Below are 20,554 nucleotides of genomic sequence, written 5' to 3'. Positions count from 1 at the left end.
TAAATTATCCAATAAATGTTGTTCCACTTCACGATTGTGTCCCACTTGTTGTTGATTCTTGACAAAAAAATTAAATTTCATATCTTTATGTTTGAAGCCTGAAATGTGGCGAAAGGTTGCAAGATTCAAGGGGGCCGAATACTTTTGCAAGGCACTGTATATTTGTTCATTTATGTTAGGCTACTCATTCATTTCCTTATGATTTAAAAAAGTCAATGTTTGCGCGATCTTCAAACTATATTCCATTTCACTCTGCACAATATAAGTCATTTGTACTTATTTTTCTGAATGTATGTTACTTATATCTTTATTATTAAAAAAAAAAAAGTAAATGTTTACATTAACTTCAATTTTAATATACATCCTATGTTCTTAAGTAGTTAAAATTGAGATTCGACATTTAGTATGTGAGGAAATAGGGGGGAAATGAAAATTAGGAGATGGAGGTTTGGGTTATTGCTGTTTTTGTTAACTTTTATTTTGGAAATCATAGAAAAAAAATACAATTTTGAATGAAAATCCGCTTTTGTATGTGTTATAAAAGAAACTGCAAAAAAAAAAAAAAATTCTTTGCATTTCAGTAGTTAAAGAGGTTTGACCCGCCCCCCGAAAAATGAAAGAAAAAAAAATACATAAAATTTCTGGCTTCGTGGCGACCTTCACGTCGGGGAGTTCCTGCAAGAACTTCTAGCCACTTTCACCCCTGGGTATGTGTGAAAGGGGCATTAGTGTGGCTGCCAGTTCCCCGATTGGCAGCCACTCCACTCATACATATATCTCAAAGTCAGATTGTTTATATACCTCATGAGCAAGTGGGATCACTCCATTATCTGAATGGAGGCTGTCATTAGGAGAGCTACAATCAGATGTCGGGGTGCTGCTGGGAGAAGACTCTGAAAGACAGAATTCATATCGTAACTCAAACCGTATCTGAAAATAGATAAGTTTAATTAATGGAAATGTGTCTAAACTAGGGCTGTCAAATGATTACAAATTTTAATCGAGTTAATTACAGCTTAAAAATTAATTAATCGTAATTAATCGCAATTAATCGCAATTCAAACCATCTATATAATATTCCATATTTGTCTGTAAATTATTGTTGGAATGGAAAGGTAAGACACAAGATGGATATATACATTCAACAAATGGTACGTCAGGACTGTATTTGTTTATTATAACAATAAATCAACAAGATGGCATTAACATTATTAACATTCTGTTAAAGCGATCCATGGATAGAGGGACTTGTAATTCTTAAAAGAAAAACGTTAGTACAAGTTATAGAAATTTTATATTAAAACCCCTCTTAATGTTTTCGTTTTAATAAAATTTGTAAAAATCTTCAATCAAAAAATAAACTAGTAGCCCGCCATTGTTGATGTCACTAATTACTAACACAATGCTCATGGGTGCTGAAGCCTATAAAATCAGTCGCACCCAAGCGCCAGCAGAGGGCGGCAAAACTCCATAAAACACAACAAGTGAGCGTTTCACTGTAATGTCATTTAAATCTGTCTGAGCGGGGCATCTGCGTTAATTGCGTCAAATATTTTAACGTGATTAATTAAAAAATTTAATTAACGCCCGTTAACGCGATAATTTTGACAGTCCTAGTTTAAACATCAAATAATTTGTTGCCGCAATCCATCATTCAGGAAGAATAAAATAATGTCCCATACTGCATGAAAGTAGTAGCATGACATTCTACCTAGAGTTTCTGTCCTGTGCTTGACAGCAGGAGGAGCGCTGATCTTTCGCTGCAATGGGTTTGGTCTTGTGCTGATGAGCTTTTTCAGCTTCCACTTCAGTGTTGGCTCAGACACTGCATGCATTCAAATAACAGAAATAAACATGTGAGGAAGCATGAGTATATACTTAGCCTGTGAATTGTAGCCTTAAAAAACATCAATGGAAGATGTACAAATAGTTCAGCATGACTGTACATGCATAAAGTAAAGCTTTTAACTTAAATGTATTTTCTAAATCTGACACAGGGGGGAAACAGCAAATGTCAGAACCGTTGATAATAGCCTAAAAATCATTTTCCTCAGAATCCAGTATATGGTTTAAAAAGGAATAGAGCAAACGTTAAAGTTGTTGATGTTTGTGTATTTCCAAATTATGTAAGATAAGACTCAGGCCACTCCTCCTGTCATTGTTATGGTGAGAGAAACCTGCTCTGTTCTCTCATACAGTTCATTTTACACATATCTAAATCAATCTTATGTAACAGCTTTGTGTCTCGATGTCAGTGTTGTTTTCATGACTTGGCAGTTCACCTTCTTTCTTTCTTCCCTGACGATTCATCCCTCGCCTTCATTCTTACCAAGTGTGTTCCTGTTCATTTTGTCACTTTCTTGTCGTGATTGATGAAACAAAGACGGTAAAAATGGAAAATAACCAGTCACTTTTCCCACCAGAAGTTAGGCATGGGAAGAACAATAGCTCACCTGTTCTACGCAGTTCCTTACGGGGGCTGTCACTTGTTGACGGCTGAGACTTTGGGGACACGTCTGGAAGTGTGTGCCTTAGTTACCAAAACAAATTCAGTTAAACAAACACAGAGCAATCGGGCTGTATTATGAGTTTGTTTTGATTTACCCGTATCCTGGTGTAGGACTGCTGTGTGTAGGGGTGACCTTGTCATGGGTGGGCTGGCTCCTCATGATTAAGTGCTCTCTGAGTTTTTGCCTCACCAGTGGACTGGCTACAGCACCTGGGAGACAGCATTAGCACCATATCAGGAAAGCTTCTCCAATCATAAAATTTCATGGTCAGACCCCAATAGCAGGTGGCTATGCACCAGATCCGGCGTCAGCTCGCCAGATCCACATAGCAATCACACCTACTGAATATCAGTGCGCCAGATGCGGCAGGGATCATCAATCTGACAGTCCAGACCCGTTAGCAGGTGACTGTGCGCCAGATCCGGCGTCAGCTCGCCAGGTTCATATAGCAATCACTTCTGCTGAACGCCTCAGTGCGCCATATGCGGCCTTGATCATCAATCTGACAGTTCTAATGATAGGTTGTGCATTGGTCCGTTGCGGACGGTGCAGACCGGACACGCTAAAAATCTGAAATTTATCGGTCGACGTGTGACGTCAGAACAGCGTGCACCCTGAAGGCGGGCATCCGTTGCGACACTAAACAGGAGAACACGTCATCTCAGTGTACGGACATTTTTATGGTAAGTGTTTTATAATCTTCGGGAGTCATAATCTCCCGAAGACTCTGGAGTTTTGGGAGTTTTTCCTTGCCAACATGGAGGGTCTAAGGATGGGGGAAACCCAGGACTTGAATTTATTTATTCATCTTTGTTGCTTCATTTGCTGTTTCTGATTGTGTATCATATTGCCTCTGCAAAGCCCTTTGAGACAACGTTGTTGTGATCCAGGGCTATACAAATAAAATTGATTTGAATCGAATAATTAAGATAAAATGGCCAGTGTATTCAGGTGATCTGACATGTCTGCAAGTAAGTAATTCAAAATTTTTTGCATAACAACATATGGAGGGAGAAACCATTTACTCTGTGTTGCTGTAAATGTGTCAATGTTTGAATATTATTATTCAAACTGAGCCCCTACGCCTTGAGTATTTTTATCACTGCCTTGATTTTGATTGCACAGATGTGTGAGCCTGGGACCAGGTGATGCTGATCATCGTCAGAAGCTTACTTAAACCGGTCTTTGGCCTCAAATCATCATCAGATTAACAACTAACCTACGTTACTTTCAGCTCACAAAGAATCTTGTAATCCTGATACTGAGCTCTTTTTTTTTCTTCCCTAGATCCTGTAGTCCTTGCCTGCCAGAAAGCCTGCTTGCCCATTCAGCTGTTCAAAAAACTGCACACCGGATTCTTCGGACACTATCTGCCACTCTCTCTCATCGTCAATTAACTCTTGTCACCACTGCCAGTTTGCCTCTGTCTCTGCGCTTATGTCCCCCGTTACCCCAGTACTTCAACAAATAATGTTTACAGTCTAAAAATGGGTCATCTTTAATGTGGAGTTGCTTGTTACAGTTAAAATACACTTTGAAAAAACAATGTTGTATTATTATGGTGCATTAATATGTTAGCATTCATAAATGCCATGAAAAAGTGCTATTATTTCCTTTAATAGACAAATTTGCAATATTACAATTAACATTGAACAAAATGGACCCCAAATTTAATACTGAAAACGGTTTTGATACAAATCTGGCCCAGATTAGGTAAAGTGTGCTATATCCGGGCCATACATTCATGTAGTGTCTATTACATTGGGACTAGTTCTGGCCCAAAACTGTTTGCTGATCTGGCAAGTGAATCCCTACAGAGTTTGGGCCATTGTTCAAAACAACACTGGGGCGTATCCGTTTTACGAAATTGGGCCAAAATTTGCAGTACATCTGGCCCATGTCCGCTACATTTATATTTTGCTACAGTGGTATGAAAAAGTATCTGAACCTTTTGGAATTTCTCACATTTCTGTATAAAATTATCAAATGTGATCTGATCTATGTCAAAATCACACGGATGAAAAAACAGTGTCTGCTTTAACTAAAATCACCCAAACATTTATAGGTTTTCATATTTTAATGAGGATAGTATGCAAACAATGACAGAAGGGGGAAAAAAATAAGTAAGTGAACCATCACATTTTAAAAAATTCTTTGTGCCCCCTCCCCTTTAGCAGCAATAATTTCAACCATCGATCAGGACTAATCTTGGCCCATTCTTCTCTACAAAACTGCTGTGGTTCTGTCAGATTCCTGGGATGTCTGGCATAAACGCTGTCTTTAGCTCATGCCACAGCATTTCAAAGTCAGGACTTTGACTTGGCCACTCCCGAGGTGTATTTTGTTCTTCTGAAATCATTCTGAAGTTGATTTATTTCTGTGTTTTGGAACATTGTCTTGTTGCAGCATCCATCTACTTTTTAGCTTCAACTGTCTGACAGACGGCCTCAGGTTTTCCTGTAAAACTTTTGAATTCATTATTCCATGATTAATTGCAAGTTGTCCAGGCCCTGAGGTGTGCAAACAGCCCCAAATCATGATGCTCCCTCCACAGTGGGGATGAGGTGTTGATGTTAGCGAGCGGTTCCATTTTTCTTCCACACATGACATTGTGTGTTACTCCCAAACAATTCAACTTTGGTTTCAAAACTTCTATGGAGTGTCCAAGTGCCTTTTTGCGAACATTAAACAAGCAACAATGTTTATTTGAGACAGCAGTGGCTTCCTCTGTGGAGTCCTCCCATGAAACCCATTCTTGGCCATAGTTTTACATATAGTTGATGTGTGCACAGGGATATTGGACTGTGCCAGTGATTCCTTAAGTCTTTAGCAGGCACTGTAGGGTTCTTTTTTACCCCTCTGAGTATTCTGCGCTGAACTCTTGGCGTCATCTTTGGTGGACAGCCACTCCTTGGGAGAGAAGCAACAGTGCCAAACTCTCTCCATTTGTCTGACTGTCAATTGATGAACATCCAGACTTTTAGAGATGGTTCCTCATAGCATGATCCTGCCACCGTCATGCTTCGCAGTAGGGATGGTGTTTTAGGCCTTGTGCAGTTTTTGAAAAGTTGAAAATCACTGTGTGAATATTTATGATAGGCACTGTACTGTATCTGTGAGGCCTAACCGTGGAACGATAGTATGACGTAGGTTTCTTTCACTACTGTGGCTAAGCCAGTCGCGAAGATTTCGTTCAAATCAAGACAACTTCGCCTTGTACTTCTGCTGCATATTCAGAGCCAAATAGTGTTGTATTGGTTACGAACGATTCGTTCTTTTTGAACGAATTGTTTGGGTGAACGAGACCGAACTAATCACCATCTGCACTGATTCGTTCTATGAAGTTCGGGCTTGTTCGCTGCGTGGGAGGGCGTTGAGCAAGCGGCAGCGTCTCCTGATATCGCACACGACCAATCAGACGCCAGCCTCATCGTGGGCAGGGGCGGGAGCGGAAACAGAATCAGGGCGTCTGTCACTCGCTTCCACGTGTAGCCAATAAGCAGCCAGCGTGCAAGCAGGGGGGCAAGACTGAGTTATGTCACTTCCCGTTCAGTGACTCGGTCCTCCGGTTCCTGACCTAGCTTGCTGCTAACTTGACTTTCCAGTAATGCGGTGAACGAGTCAAAAAATGAAAGGAAATGACTTTGTCACATATTTGTTAACGTGGAGCCTATCAAATGCTGCTCAAACAGACAAAAACACCACACAAATCTAGCGAGCATGGTTTAGTGTACTACTTTGCTCAACAGACAGGAGCCTGTGTGCAAGAGAGGGAGGGACCAAGCAATGTCACTTCCCGTTCAGTTATAGACCCTACCTACGTGACGTCACAACTCCGCCCTCCTGACTGGTGCCGCCCAATCGTCCGTCAACACATCGTGTTTACCTGTTACGGCTACGTACATTCCTCCTATTTACGGCGTGTTTTTCTACTCGTTAACATTAATAATCAAAATGGTGAAGGCGTGTGTGGCGGTCGGTTGCAATAACAGAGAAGATAGACGGAGAGACTTGAAATTCTACCGGATTCCGAGAGACCCGTTGAGGAGAGCGAGATGGGCTGCTGCAATTCGACGAGAAAACTGGGCTCCAAACGATTACCATAGATTATGTAGTATTCATTTTATATCTGGTAAGATGCATTTAATATATATTTAGAGGGGTTTGGGCTGACAACCACAATTAAGATCATTGCTAGGCTAATCGCCGACAACATACATGTATGTATGTAGTGAGAGTGCTATCGCTAAACCATATAAACATTAAAAGCCCTAGCTCCATTGACAAATGACATGAAATACATTAGACTTGACAGTGGATGTTAGCAAGAACAAAAGATTTTGAATTGAAAATTTCGTAACTCACCTTTCCAAGCACAAGATAGATTCCTGCCGAATTTTCGTGGACGAGGACCTGTTTCACCCAACCAGCAACGAAGTATTTATAAGCCTCCAAGCTCTTAAAGTTTTTCAAACTTTCGTGAGAATAAGCTGATTTTATGTGGACAAGATAGTTGTAAATATCAGGGTAGCTAGCAGATGTCAGGCAAAGACGGCGAAGACAGCGGGTCGAAAAACATCGATTTAGGCATCAAATATGGATAAACTGAAGCTTTTCCACCTAACGCCTTTTATGCAACACATCCAGTGAGTTTACGGCATCCGAAAGCACCGGGTCTTCCATGAAATGCATTATAAATTGCTCGATCAATTGAGACCATTGATAATACAGACACAAAATGACGGACAATGGGGCGGAACAATACAGCGATCACGTGATTTTGTGACGTCGGTGGGTAGGGTCTATACTGCGAAGCGGTCTTTGGTGAGTCGTTCGGCAACGTAACCTCCCGTTCACTAACCGAACGATTCATTTGGGCAGGGAGGGAGATGAGGCGGGCGAACGATTCGTTGAACGATTTGTTTGAACGAATCTTTTTACTGAACGAACCGGAATGGATTCGTTTACTCAAGTGAACGACAGATCCCGTCACTAGAGCCAACTCATACTGCCGTTCTTGGTTTCCTTGTATAATTTACAACTCACAGTTCCCTACTACTCAACATTGAAATTGAGGAAATGAATAAATACGTGCCTTCTGAACATTGACAAATGGCATGATATACAAATGGTAACATCAAAAGTTTGTGTTCATGGTTACTACCCATTTTCTTTGGGGGAGTATGGTTTACTGAAACAACTGGCTGGTATGACGTACTTTTGCTTAAATGCAATTTCCTTGGAATCTGAGCGCATAATGGTTACATGACTGCAGGAAATCCCCGTTTTATTGGCAAATACAGTGATATATGACTCAGATAAAGGAAATGTCAACAATCTTGCAAGAATATAATGGACCATATGAATAAATATTGTACATTAGATACTCACTTTGTTCATTTTTACTCTTTCGTATCAGCTGCTGTAGCTCATTTTGTTCCTCCGCTTCCATCTCACGTTGGCTTTTTTCAGTGTTACGCTGTAAAAAGAAAACGATGAAACCAGAGACGCTAAAGTGCTACAACTGCAACTACAAAAACATGCTCCTCTATACCATTAATGACTGTTAATTTTTGTTTGCAAATGAGAGAATACATCTACAGTTCCGATATGGTGCATGTTTACATACCTGCAGCTGTTTGTAGGAAAACTGGGAACAGTGCTGAGAGGTAAAGGGTCCCAAGAATAAGGGACACTGGGGGGCCAGCATAGCCGAATCTCGGCCTGGATGAACCAGCCTCTGGGAGACACTTAGGTCCATGGACTGCTCCCCACTTTTGGGTAATGAAAGACCTTGGCTGATGGCATCCACTGTGGAGTTTTACAAAATAAAAATAAGGAAGTCATTAATTTTTGGAATGAGCAAACAGGAAAATGATGTATTATACATACGGTAGAATCAAAGGAGTAAATAAGCATTAGGATACTTTAATTGATTGCTACTTGACATGATGGAAAAAGTGAGATCAAGTACTTGATCAATGAAATAGGATGAGAAATGGGTTTGTGAGGCTACCGGACTTCAGTGTTTAAAGGGAACCTTGGGCTTAAAGACTTGTAGGCTCTAATAAGCCACAATTGTTCTCTTTTACTAAAATGTCATTAGAAACACATAAAATATTGCCATTGATTTAAAAATCTATCAAATTTAGTACATGTTTTGACCTAAGGAGGCTGCCATGTTTTTACACCTGCAATGGACGCTCGGGGTGATGATGTAGATTGTCACTGTCACTCGACAAATACTACCGTTGTCCTGCCAAAATGTCCTACATTGGCGAAATGTTCAACATGAGGCGAATTTGACACCCAAAGTACTACTGTGCACTTTCAATTTGTTTTGTTTAGATGCGTAGAGGCAGAACGTACTTAAAAATATCTTAAGAAAATACTTAAATGTAGTTATATCAAATAAAGATGGTTTAAATACGCTACGTGAGTAATGTAGTCAACAGATCAACACTCTGCTCTAAAGCTACCACAAAAAAGACAATGGTTCAAAGTATAAGAGGGAAATGCATGCAAAAAGTATTTCTGAGGCAATTTCTTGTAGAACGTTTCGCTGGTGTAGCAAATTTTGGCAGACCACCTTTTTTTTTTCATACTCTCGTCACATCTCATCCAGTCTTTCCTGTTCATGTTGCTTTTGCTGCTCGTTTTGTAAAATATCGACAGTGCTGTCATTAATGTTCCTCTCGGGTTCAAATTGAAAGAGTTGAACAGATGACATGTTTATGTTGCTAGAGTCACACTCTGGAAGCCCAGCAGCGTAACCATGTCACGTCACCGCCCTGCGACGTCAGCAAAAATGGTGACCGACTAGTTATACACATTTTACAAATTGTATACAAACGAAAATATCAAGAGGGTTTCAATATCCAATTATTTGAACTCATAATATCGTTTATCTTTTAAGAACTACAAGTCTTTCTATCCGTGGATTCCTTTAAAAGAATAAATGGATACAGAGTTGAACATGACTGAGAAACAGATTATGACTGAAGCCATCAAAGAAACCTAAAAATGATTGAAATGATTAATAAGAAAATATTTATTGGCAGAATTGATCAATCTTAAGGCAATTGTATGCAAAATGGAGTACTTACTTGGGTGCAACTACTGTAGTTGACTTTTAAAGGTTTAACATGAGTTTATGGAAAGTTCAGGACATTATCTGAGCCTACATATAGTTTTGTCAAATTATCTTGCTTATTAACATTTTACATCAGGGATACTATACTGACATTTAATGGTTGATAATATATCATTATAGAAGCTAAAACCAGGAATAAAAAATGATTTAATTAATATTCCACAAAATCAATCTTCAATGTAAAACAAAACAGTCCAAAACACAGCATCCTATCCTACACCCTGGACTGACCATTAAGTAATCGGAGGGCATCTGGGAACAGGAATTGATGCCATGATACTACCAATGGATAACAGTACAACGTTAACCTCCAAAGGTTCCAGTAAATGTCTTTCCCCATAGGCATTATGTTTCACAATCACATGCAACTTGATTTAGGCTCAATTCCCAACAGTATGACTGACTCACAGTGAAATAATAATCTGCGTCAGGGTGTTTCAGGCTTGAAAAAAAATCTCTCCCAGGCCGTTATAAACCAGCAGGTCAAATGAGATATACCGCTGAATCGTAAAAGGAGTTATGAAGATTACAGGCAGAGGTGGCTGGAGTAGCCGAAACTTTTACTCAACTTCGAGTAGCGTGACTTTAGTACAATATTACTCAAGTAAAAATAGCCTTCTAAAAAATGTACTAAAGTACGAGTAAAAAAGTATTCAGTGAAAACATCACTCAAATAATAAGTAACATTGTAATTGCTTACATACTATAACCTGTTATATGACCATATTAGGCCATAAAAATGCCCCAAAACATCAAATTACAACTAAAAAGTCTACAAAAAAGGAACATCACCCATCCAAAGAGCACGAATGCCCTCTAGTGGAGAAAACACACTTCCTATTTATTGTTTTGTGGTCTACAGGTAGTCTCCGGGTTACTAACGAGTTCCGTTCCTACGTTGGCGGCGTAGTCGGAATTCGGTATTAACCCTTTTAAAAATGCAAAATAGCTTTCCAACAAGTCCAAAAGTATTGTATTTTGTTTAATGGTGGAGGATACACTGCCCTCTGCTGGCAGTGTTGGGTCTGGATGGACTGTCATTCAATAATGCTTCCATAGAGGAGCACTCAGACGTCAATGCACTGCCAGACGTGTCCCCGTGCTGAAGAAAGTACACGTCCAGGCCCGTCTGCGGTTCGCTGGAGAGCATTTGGATGATCCAGAAGAGGACTGGGAGAATGTGTTATGGTCAGATGAAACCAAAATAGAACTTTTTGGTAGAAACACAGGTTCTCGTGTTTGGAGGAGAAAGAATACTGAATTGCATCCGAAGAACACCATACCCATGTGAAGCATGGGGGTGGAAACATCATGCTTTGGGGCTGTTTATCTGCAAAGGGACCAGCACGACTGATCTGTGTAAAGGAAAGAATGAATGGGGCCATATACAGTATCGAGATATTTTGAGTGAAAATCTCCTTCGATCAGCAAGGGCATTGAAGATGAGATGTGGCTGGGTCAGCATGACAATAATCCTTAACACACAGCCAGGGCAACAAAGGAGTGGCTTCGTAAGAAGCATTTCAAGGTCCTGGAGTGGCCTAGCCAGTCTCCAGATCTCAACCCCATAGAAAATCTGTGGAGGGAGTCGAAAGTCCGTGTTGCCCAACAACAGCCCCAAAATATCACTGCTCTAGAGGAGATCTGCATGGAAGAATGGGTCAAAATACCAGCAACAGTGTGTGAAAAGCTTGTGAAGAGTTACAGAAAACGTCTGGCCTTCGTTATTGCCAACAAAGGGTACATAGCAAAGTATTGAGATGAACTTTTGGTATTGACCAAATACTTATTTTCCACCATGATTTGCAAATAAATTATTTAAAAATCAAACAATGTGATTTTCAGTTTTTTTTTCTCCCAAATTCTGTCTCTCATGGTCGAGGTTTACCCATGTTGACAATTACAGGCCTCTCTAATATTCTCAAGTGGGAGAACTTGCACGATTAGTGGTTGACTAAGTACTTATTTGCCCCAGTGTATAAACTTACAGGACACTACAGTGAATGCATTACACTTATTTTGATAAATGCTCAATAAGCTATTCATTTCACATTCCAATATGGCTACGTTCATACTACAGGTCTTAATGCACGAATCCGATTTTTTGCCATATTTGTTTTTTTGGCGTGCCCGTTCAGACTGCCTTTGTCCATTGAGACCGTTCAAGTATCACGCATGCGCACTAATTCGCAGTCCGACACATGCTGAGCAAGCCGACCCGCATGCGCAGAACCATCAAAACAAATGACCACACATGCTGGCTATCATCCGTCATTCCAGGGATATCATATTTTGCTTGTTAAAAAGAGGACACAAATAACAGACATAAATAATCCCAGTTTAGGTTTATATTCAAAGTATATTGATCGATAGCATGCACACACTGTCCGTGCACGTCACACGCACGTACGGGCAGTTTGCCCCGACTCTCGGCCATGTAAGCAATGTTGAAATATTGCTTATATGGAGCAGACAGAAAACCGATCGTTCTCAGGCTTATCCTCAACCCATTTGTATTTTTTTTATGACTGTTGTCAAGTCCGACCCTTCCTAAAAGCCGTGTTCAAGGCAAGCTAGGCGCTAATGACGCACAGCTGCACCGCTACCATAGCGTCTCTCTCGCTTTTTGATGACGTAATTGCTGCATGAATTCCGATTTGAGAGACTGGACAGCACAGACCGCCGCTACAGTCTGGAAAAATGTGGCCCAGATCGGATTTGAAATGGTCCAGTTCTATGCGACTTATCACGTTCAGACCGTCAAGTTAATGCCTCACTCGAGTCGGAAAAACACAAAAAAATCGGATTCGTGCATTAAGACCTGTAGTATGAACGTAGCCTATGTGCATTTGCTGGACTAAAAAAACATCCTACCACTTTGTTGCGGTGCAGTTCTAAACAGTTGCAAACCACGGCTAAAATAATATACATGAAAAGAAATCAAGTCTTTCATAAATTACAGAAGTCCATCTAGAAATGATCTATGTGTTTCTCTGACTTCTCATTTTGAGCATTGTGGTGCTAAAAATAAACAGGAGACAAACTTCTGGTTTCTGTAATGGCATATTTGTTTCACAACCATCCATCCTCTTTCTCTCGGCCTTCTGCAAGCCACGCACATACACACCCCACCACATAGACACTTCCTGTATCTAAAGTTAGTCCGCACCATAACATCCTCTTGGTTCATTTCGGCAAGCAGAAGCTGCTATTTTGGTTGAATAGATTTATTGGCGCATTGCTCGGAGTGCAGATGTCTGTCAGCTGTATTTATATCCATTTTGCGGCCTGTAACTTTGGCTTTGTTTATTGTTGGGTTGAGGCGAATGCCACTTTGTTATTGGATGGAGTTCAGTGACTAAGTCACGTTTTAGGTTAAGTGACAGTTACTATTTGTGTGCATACAGTCTGCACTGCATCATACTTGAGGTTTTGACTCAATGAGCAACCAGGCAGTGAAAATATATAAGAAGTGATATGATGACATATGCACAAACAGTCCATTTAGTACATCACTGCATTGGGTGCACCTGCAAATTCTATTCATCCATTTCCTATAAGGTTTATCTTGCTCAGGGGTCACGAGGTGAAAGACTGACTACACCCTGAATTGGTTCTCGATCACAAGCACATACGGTAGGGTGACCATATTTTGATTTCTAAAAAAGAGGACACTCAGCCCAGCCTCAGCCCGGCCTCAAGATACTTGAATTTTACTCGAAGTTCACTCAAAGATGCCTATATCACTTTAATATATTTAAAGTGTGCCCCCTCACTCTGGATGGAAAAATGCAGTTTGAAAAAAAATAAATAATGACTTTGAAAAAAAAAAAAAAAAAAAAAATATATATATATATATATATATATATATATAATGGAGACCCATAGAAATGTAGTCCAGTCAATACACATACACATAGTAGGCTATGTGCCAACTAAACATTTTTATAAATTACTATCATGACAATTGTCCTTGACAAATTGTTATTCCCATTCAATTGATGTTCTCATTCAATGTTCTAGATTGCACACAAACAAAAACCGAAATAAACTGACAAACTATTCAATCAGCATGTTTCTAAACGTAGCAGTTCAAAACTACGTTTCCCATAATGCCTAGCGCGGTTTAGCTTACTGATAGCTAGCTGAGGCATAAATCAAACTTTGCTATAAAAGTTTACAATCATCGGCAGCGCGCCAATGCGACACCAAACGGGATTTTACAGTCAAAGCTCCGACAGAAGTCAACAGTTGCCATTATATACGTATTTATCATTAAAAAAAAAAAAAAAAAAAACTTCAGGCTTCGTGGCCAAATCGTCAACCCAGTAGATGGCGGTAATGCCTCATGATAGGGGTAAACTGCCAACAAAAACAAGAAGAACTACTACTTCCCTCCATTCTCGTAGGAGCCATGTCAACTGCTGCCACCCAGCGGTCGGAGGGATTCCCTTCAAATTGGTCCCGTGAAAAATCATTTAAAAAATCATAAAAACCGGACATTTTTATGAATTTATAAAACCCGCCCGGACCACGAGGACATTACGTGAAAGTAGGACTTGTCCGGGCAAAAGAGGACGTTTGGTCACCCTAACATACGGAGACAGACAACCATTCACATCAATGAGTGGGAAACGAACCCACGGATGTCAGGGGAATGCACCACAACATCATCAGTGATTTCATGATCATAAAAATTTTATTTCCGAATGAATACAGCTCTTGTATCCTATTGGCTTTGCACATGTTCCGATAATGCCCACTTTTAGCAGTTGTTCCAACTTGCCACCTATCCCTCGGTTTCCCGCCCTACCCCCAGTCCTGACGTTAAGAGGAATGCACAACTGTTGGGGACATTCAGTCCCTCTGCTTCCGAGCAGCTGGAGTATCAATCCCTAAATACGTGTATCCATAAGTGTGTGTTTTTGTGTGTGTCCACCCCGGGCCTGCCAAGATATTAATAGTTTGCAGTTGCTTCTTTTGAGTGTACACAGCAGGTCTTTGTGTTTGCAACAGTTGAATGTCCATGTGCATCAGCAATGGTGTGTGTCAATGTATTAATAGAAGCCTTAATAGAAGACGTTTGTTTCATTTGATGGGGCACCTATATTCCTAAGTGCATGTTTTAGTACATGCAGCCATCGTTGCGTATTTTTAGCGTCACCTGTTGTGCACACGCTACAGCGTACTATCATGCAAGTGCGTGTGGTGACGTATTAATAGCAGTGCACAGTGCATTTGTTATGAGTGTATGGCGGAAAACACAGACAAGACTGAAATAGCAGTTTCTGCTCTTGCACTCCTCTTTAAAAGAAACTGCTGTATTTGAAGCCAAAACAACTGTTGTGTTTGATAGAACAACATGTCAATATGCTGCCATAGCAGATTCATGGCGCATGAAGCCCCCAAACTATTTTTAATTTGTCCGTTTTACCCTGAAAGCCCCCGTTTACAGACGTTCGCCCAACCGCTTTTGTTTCAACCTAGCCGTAAAACGAAGGTAATTAATTATATTTATTATTCAAAATGTCTGTCGTTTTTAGCTTGGAATCATTAATTGATGTCTCATATTTCGTTTAAAAAAAAAAACTTAAAAAAATTATTCACCCGCATATTTTAAACTTTTAAACAAATTATGTCACAATGAAAAACATGGCGTCTGTAAAAAAGTCACGGATATCTACCTCATAACTATCGCTTAATTGTATTTTTTTTGTTACTGTCGCATTTTCTCCGATATTTTAGATGATAAATAATCGACCCAAGCAAAAAAAAATTGAAAAAAAAGTTTAAAAGGGTAAATATATGAAAAAGAAACTCTCGACCACTCCATGATGTCTGCGATTTCTGCATCGCGACCCCTGTTAAATTACCATGTTTCACCCATAAAATCCCCCAAAAATCCAGCTGTGGCCATTCACAGCTGTGTCTTGACACTCAGTGATTCATGCTATATGGAGTTTTTGGATCAAAATAAGGTCAGCACTCAATAATATCTTATTAAAGTCATGGCGTCTGTAATCCTGCTCTCACGTGCTCTCGCCTCCAGATGGGGTTTTGCTGTTTAAAGAACTTTTTTGGCCTCTTGTTCAAAATTTTTATTCCCCCAGAAAATTGAGATTTTAAGCTTTCCAATGATGTATCACACATCCATATCGGAAAATTTTTAAAGTTGGCTAAATTGGGGGTCTCAGAGCGGAACTTCAAGTCACCTGAGTGTTTTCCGCCGTATGGTATCAAGTGCATTAAAAGCAACTGCAGCTTCCTCCCCATGTGGTTGTGTGAATTTTACCCACACAATTGATTACAAATATCCTGAAATAATAGGTGTACGTGTTAGCATAAAGGCACAAATAAAGAATGTTCTAAGTGTTAAGAATCACGTGTTGTTATGGTGGGGGGCTGACAAGCGGACGTGGAATGGACCCATGTGCGTGTAAACACGAGGCACAATCAGGGGAACTGGTGAAAATTTAAAAAGGATTTATTTAAAATAAAGTTGTTCGGCGGCGTAGGGTTGGTCGCCAACGGGCTTACACTCATAAGAGATTCACACGATTACTGGGTTCTAGATCACAGAACTGATTTGTGTACACTCTACCCCTTTCAATCACTTAGCTTATAGACACCCCCACCCCCATTCTCCGCTTTCACTGGCCAATAGGCCCCCACATGGTGTAAACCGGAAATACATCTCGCTGACGATAGCACCAGCATATTAGTAACTAGTTTAGATGTTCAAAGTATTTCTAGTTGTTGTTTGTGTATGTGTTTCTTTTCCTTCTTCTCTTGTATTTCTTTTCTTCTGTCCCCCCATAATCCCTTCCTGTTCGCTGCTTTGTCATAATAAAAAGGTATTTTGAATGATCACAATGGGAGTATGTCAGACTCTCAATGTGAAACATTAAAACTGTTCAGAATCCGGGCACTTAGACTTCCATTCTCTGTGTCAAACAGCTGAACAGGACAGGTTTAAAAAAAAAAAAAAAATAAAATAAAATAAAATAAAGTTGTTCACTGAAACAAACTACTCCTGGCAAAATAAGAGACCAAGTAACAAATAAAAAAACCAGGGTCAAAAGAAACTTACTAGGGCAACGTGACGTGACAGCACACTGGAAAGCGTCACGCACATGGATGACGATCAGACTACACAAAAACAGGGGGTTTATATAGACAGACAGGGGGTACCGAGACAATGAAGAACAGGTTCACCAATGAGACGTTGCAACAATAATCCCTAATACCGTATTTCTCGGACTATAAGTCACAGTTTTTATCATAGTTTGGCTGGGGGTGCGACTTATACTCAGGAGCGACTTATGTGTGAGATTATTTATGATATCATTTCACATGTTATTTTGGTGCTTTGGAGTGACATTGATAGTTTGGTAAACTTGTTAGCATGTTTATGCTATAGTTATCTGAATGACTCTTAATAGCTATGGCCACGTTCACTTTCTGCCTTTGGCAATGTGTGCTCAATTGTATTATTGACTTTTTTATATTGAAATACATGCTTTCAGTTTGTGGTCCTTTGACGCCCACGTGGGGGCGCACTCGCACTTGTTTATACGAAAAAGAGTGCTCACACGCCAGAAGAAGACTGACAGCTACGTAGCGTCTCTGAGCGAGTCGGTGAGAGGGAGAGAGAGAGAGTGTTGTGAACGGCAAGCCGTTGAGGCGGATCCAAATCACAGACCAAGAAACAGAAATAGAGAACGTTTGTATTTAATAAGTACAACAAAAGGAGCACGCCAAAAATGCGGGTTTAACAAACTGAGAGAGCACGCCAATAAACGCGAGTGTAATAATAAAGTACAACAAAGGGAGCATGCGAAAAATGCGGATATAACAAACTGAGAGAGCACGCCAATAAACGCGAGTATAATAATACAGTACAACAAAGGGAGCACGCGAAAAATGCATGAATATAACAGTACAAGAATCTAACTACCAAGCCCAAAAGAGCACTAGTGTAAAGATGACCAAACCAAAATACGACCGTAGAACGTCGGGAAACTCGAAGGCTGACGATGAACACACAGGCGGTAAGCAAGGCAAGTAGCAAGCAAACAAGCAATAGTCCGACACTCGCAGACTGTGGCCGGAGTCCTTAAATAATGAGCGCTCCAAATGCGCCACAGGTGTGTTGCAACGGCCCCGCCCATCCAGCTGAATCAGATGCTGGAATGAAAAAAGAACTGAGAAGGCATACAGATATGACAGAGAGACATGGCTGCGAACCTACGTTCATTGTTTATGCTTGTAAAATATCTCTACAGAGGCAATGCTTGTGTGTATCATCTTTTCTGTTGTTGTTGTGTGTTTTCCACCCGCGATCGGACTCTTAAAGCCAGTTGTGTGGTTGTTTGAACGATGTGCTAATGCTAGCGAACGCATGCTAACCGTTTGTGTCATTGCTGTGATACCACCTAATTATCATTTACTTACGTTGATGCGAACCTGTTTGGTATCGAGGACGAAATTGATTCAGCAAATTATACGAACTTCCAGCATCGTCATTTGGGAGTTTAGCTCGCTGTACAGCCAGGACCGAGCCGTAGCGTCCATGTGAGGACAGTATATTCGCATTTCGTTGTTCATGCATCATGTAACGTCTTATTGTACACTTATTCAGCATGTTGTTCTCTATTGTATTTTTATATTAAATTGCCTTTCAAGATGACATATCTGTTCTATGTGTTGGATTTTATCAAGTAAATTTCCCCACAAAATGCGACTTATACTCTGGTGCGACTTATATGTTTTTTTCCTCTTCGTTGGGCATTTTATGGCTGGTGCGACTTATACTCAGATGCGACTTATAGTCCAAAAAATACGGTACCAATCACACGTAACAATAGAGTCACATGACCACACACAAGCTTCAGTCGGAAGCCCTATGTCTCATCGGCCTGTTCAATCACGTAGCATCTTCAAAGCACCGTAAAAATAAACGATCTCATTCGAAACCGTGGATTTCAATGTCTATCCTAGTTGTTATTTGGCACCAATAGACCATGGAAACCCAGAGATACGATCTTTCTAATTTCATGATAGGACATATGTTTTATTCCACTAGACGGCACTCATGCTCTTTGGACGGGTGATGTTTCATTTCTGTAGATTTTTCAAGTCGGAATTCAATTACTTTTATGAATTTTTTGCCCTAGTATGGTCATGTCATCAAGTACAAGTAAAAAAGTGAAAAGAGTACTCAAGAATTGAGGAACATAATGAGTAACTGCTTAAAATGTTAGATTTTTTTCCAAGCAATGCATTTTTTTTCTTCTCAGCACGTCATCTATAAGAACTGTTGTTATTGTACAGTACCATAAGTAAATTTTTTGGATGACTACTTTTACTTGAGTAATATTATTTTGAAGTTACACCATTCTTGAGTAACATTTTTGGCTAATCTAACCACCTCTGATCAGTGTTTTCACTAATCTGTTAGTAATCTGATTAAAGTTTTCTTAGTGTCTGTGAGTTACGATTTTGTTATTGCCTCATGTATGAAGTCATGTATGAAGAGCATTTTGAATTGAAAATGTTGGAAAGGTTCTTACTACGCGTTTGTTTCCATAGTAACCATTCATAGTTGCTTCCTGTTTTGGTCTCGAGTCACACGAGCTAAGTGTTTTGGGACTGAGAAAGCTGTGTGGAGCGAGGACGCACATTCGAGCGGGTGCAGCCACCTGATAAGATGTGGGAGGGAACGTTGTTCTGTGTGCTTTCATGAATGAACGCTAGTATTTTTCTTTCATTCTGGAGGGTTCCAGCGATAGGTTGGAGCCGCTACATACGCGATCATTTTGTAGCTGGCTGTTGCGACGGTGTGTGGTCGGAGAGCATTGTTTACATCATATTCGCGTTGCACATTTATGCCGTGAGGTGAAGTGTTCGTTTAGCATCTTTGGAATTTGTTGTAAGTCTGACTGAGTGTATAGTACTTAGTTGCTGCCACGTTTTGTGGCCAAATTGACTGTGTGTGTACGGCGTACTTCCGGGTTGATCGCACACATTCGCGCCCGCCCCCACCTTCGTGTTGTTTATTATTGTGCAGTTAATTTGCATTGTTTTACATTGGCATTGATATGCTGTTAACCCTAAACTCTAATCCGGAGTTCAGAGTTTTTGACATTAGGCTTAATCTTTGAGTTAGCAGGGGGTTAATTAATTGATGGAGTTGATTTCAACAAATTCCATGCAGTTTGTCAGTTATTTGTTGGTTTCAGGACTCCGGAGTGGCTAAGCTAGCGCAAGTCAGTGATGGTTAAAATCAACACCATCGACTAATTTAACCCCCGCTAACTCGAAGATTAAGGTTTATGTGAAAATTAATAATTAATCAATAATTGGAAAGTCAGTTACATGTGATGACATTTTTCTGTTGTCATTCTTATGTTGAGGCAGCAAAGGGAGAAAAAATGTTAAAAAGTAGCCGATCAATTACATTTAAAGTAACTTAGTTACTATGATAATAAAGTAGGGCTGTCCAACGATTAAAATTTTTAATCGAGTTAATTACGGCTTTAAAATTATTTAATCGTAATTAATCGCAATTCAAACCATCTATAAAATATGCCATATGTTTCTGTAAATTATTGTTGGAATGGAAAGATAAGACACAAGACGGATGCATTCAATATGCGGTACATAAGTACTGTATTTGTTTATTATAACAATAAATCAACAAGATGGCATTAACATTATTAACATTCAGTTAAAGCGATGCATGGATAGAAATACTTGTAGTTCTTAAAAGACAAATGTTTGTTCAAGTTATAGAAATTTTATATTAAAACCCCTCTTAATGTTTTCGTTTTAATAAAATTTGTAAAATTTTCAATCAAAAAATAAACTAGTAGCTCGCCATTGTTAATGT

General features: G+C 39.9%; 1 protein-coding gene across 2 annotated transcripts in view; it reads right to left on the bottom strand.

Moving 5' to 3' along the window:
* The window catches only part of LOC130921718 (histone deacetylase 7-like), a 114,728-nt gene that overhangs the window by 67,420 nt on the left and 26,754 nt on the right, over positions 1-20,554 (bottom strand). For both annotated transcript variants that reach the window (XM_057845943.1, XM_057845941.1), the window contains 6 exons: positions 8,140-8,321; positions 7,902-7,989; positions 2,605-2,719; positions 2,454-2,530; positions 1,712-1,825; positions 802-893 (listed from right to left, as the gene is read on the bottom strand). In XM_057845943.1, coding sequence (XP_057701926.1) covers positions 802-893; positions 1,712-1,825; positions 2,454-2,530; positions 2,605-2,719; positions 7,902-7,989; positions 8,140-8,271 — 618 coding nt within the window. In that variant the 5' untranslated portion in view covers positions 8,272-8,321. The remainder of the gene's footprint in view (positions 1-801; positions 894-1,711; positions 1,826-2,453; positions 2,531-2,604; positions 2,720-7,901; positions 7,990-8,139; positions 8,322-20,554) is intronic.

Source organism: Corythoichthys intestinalis, chromosome 9 (genome assembly GCF_030265065.1).
Source record: "Corythoichthys intestinalis isolate RoL2023-P3 chromosome 9, ASM3026506v1, whole genome shotgun sequence".
NCBI lineage: Eukaryota > Metazoa > Chordata > Actinopteri > Syngnathiformes > Syngnathidae > Corythoichthys > Corythoichthys intestinalis.
This window is presented reverse-complemented; position numbering and strand designations above follow the sequence as displayed.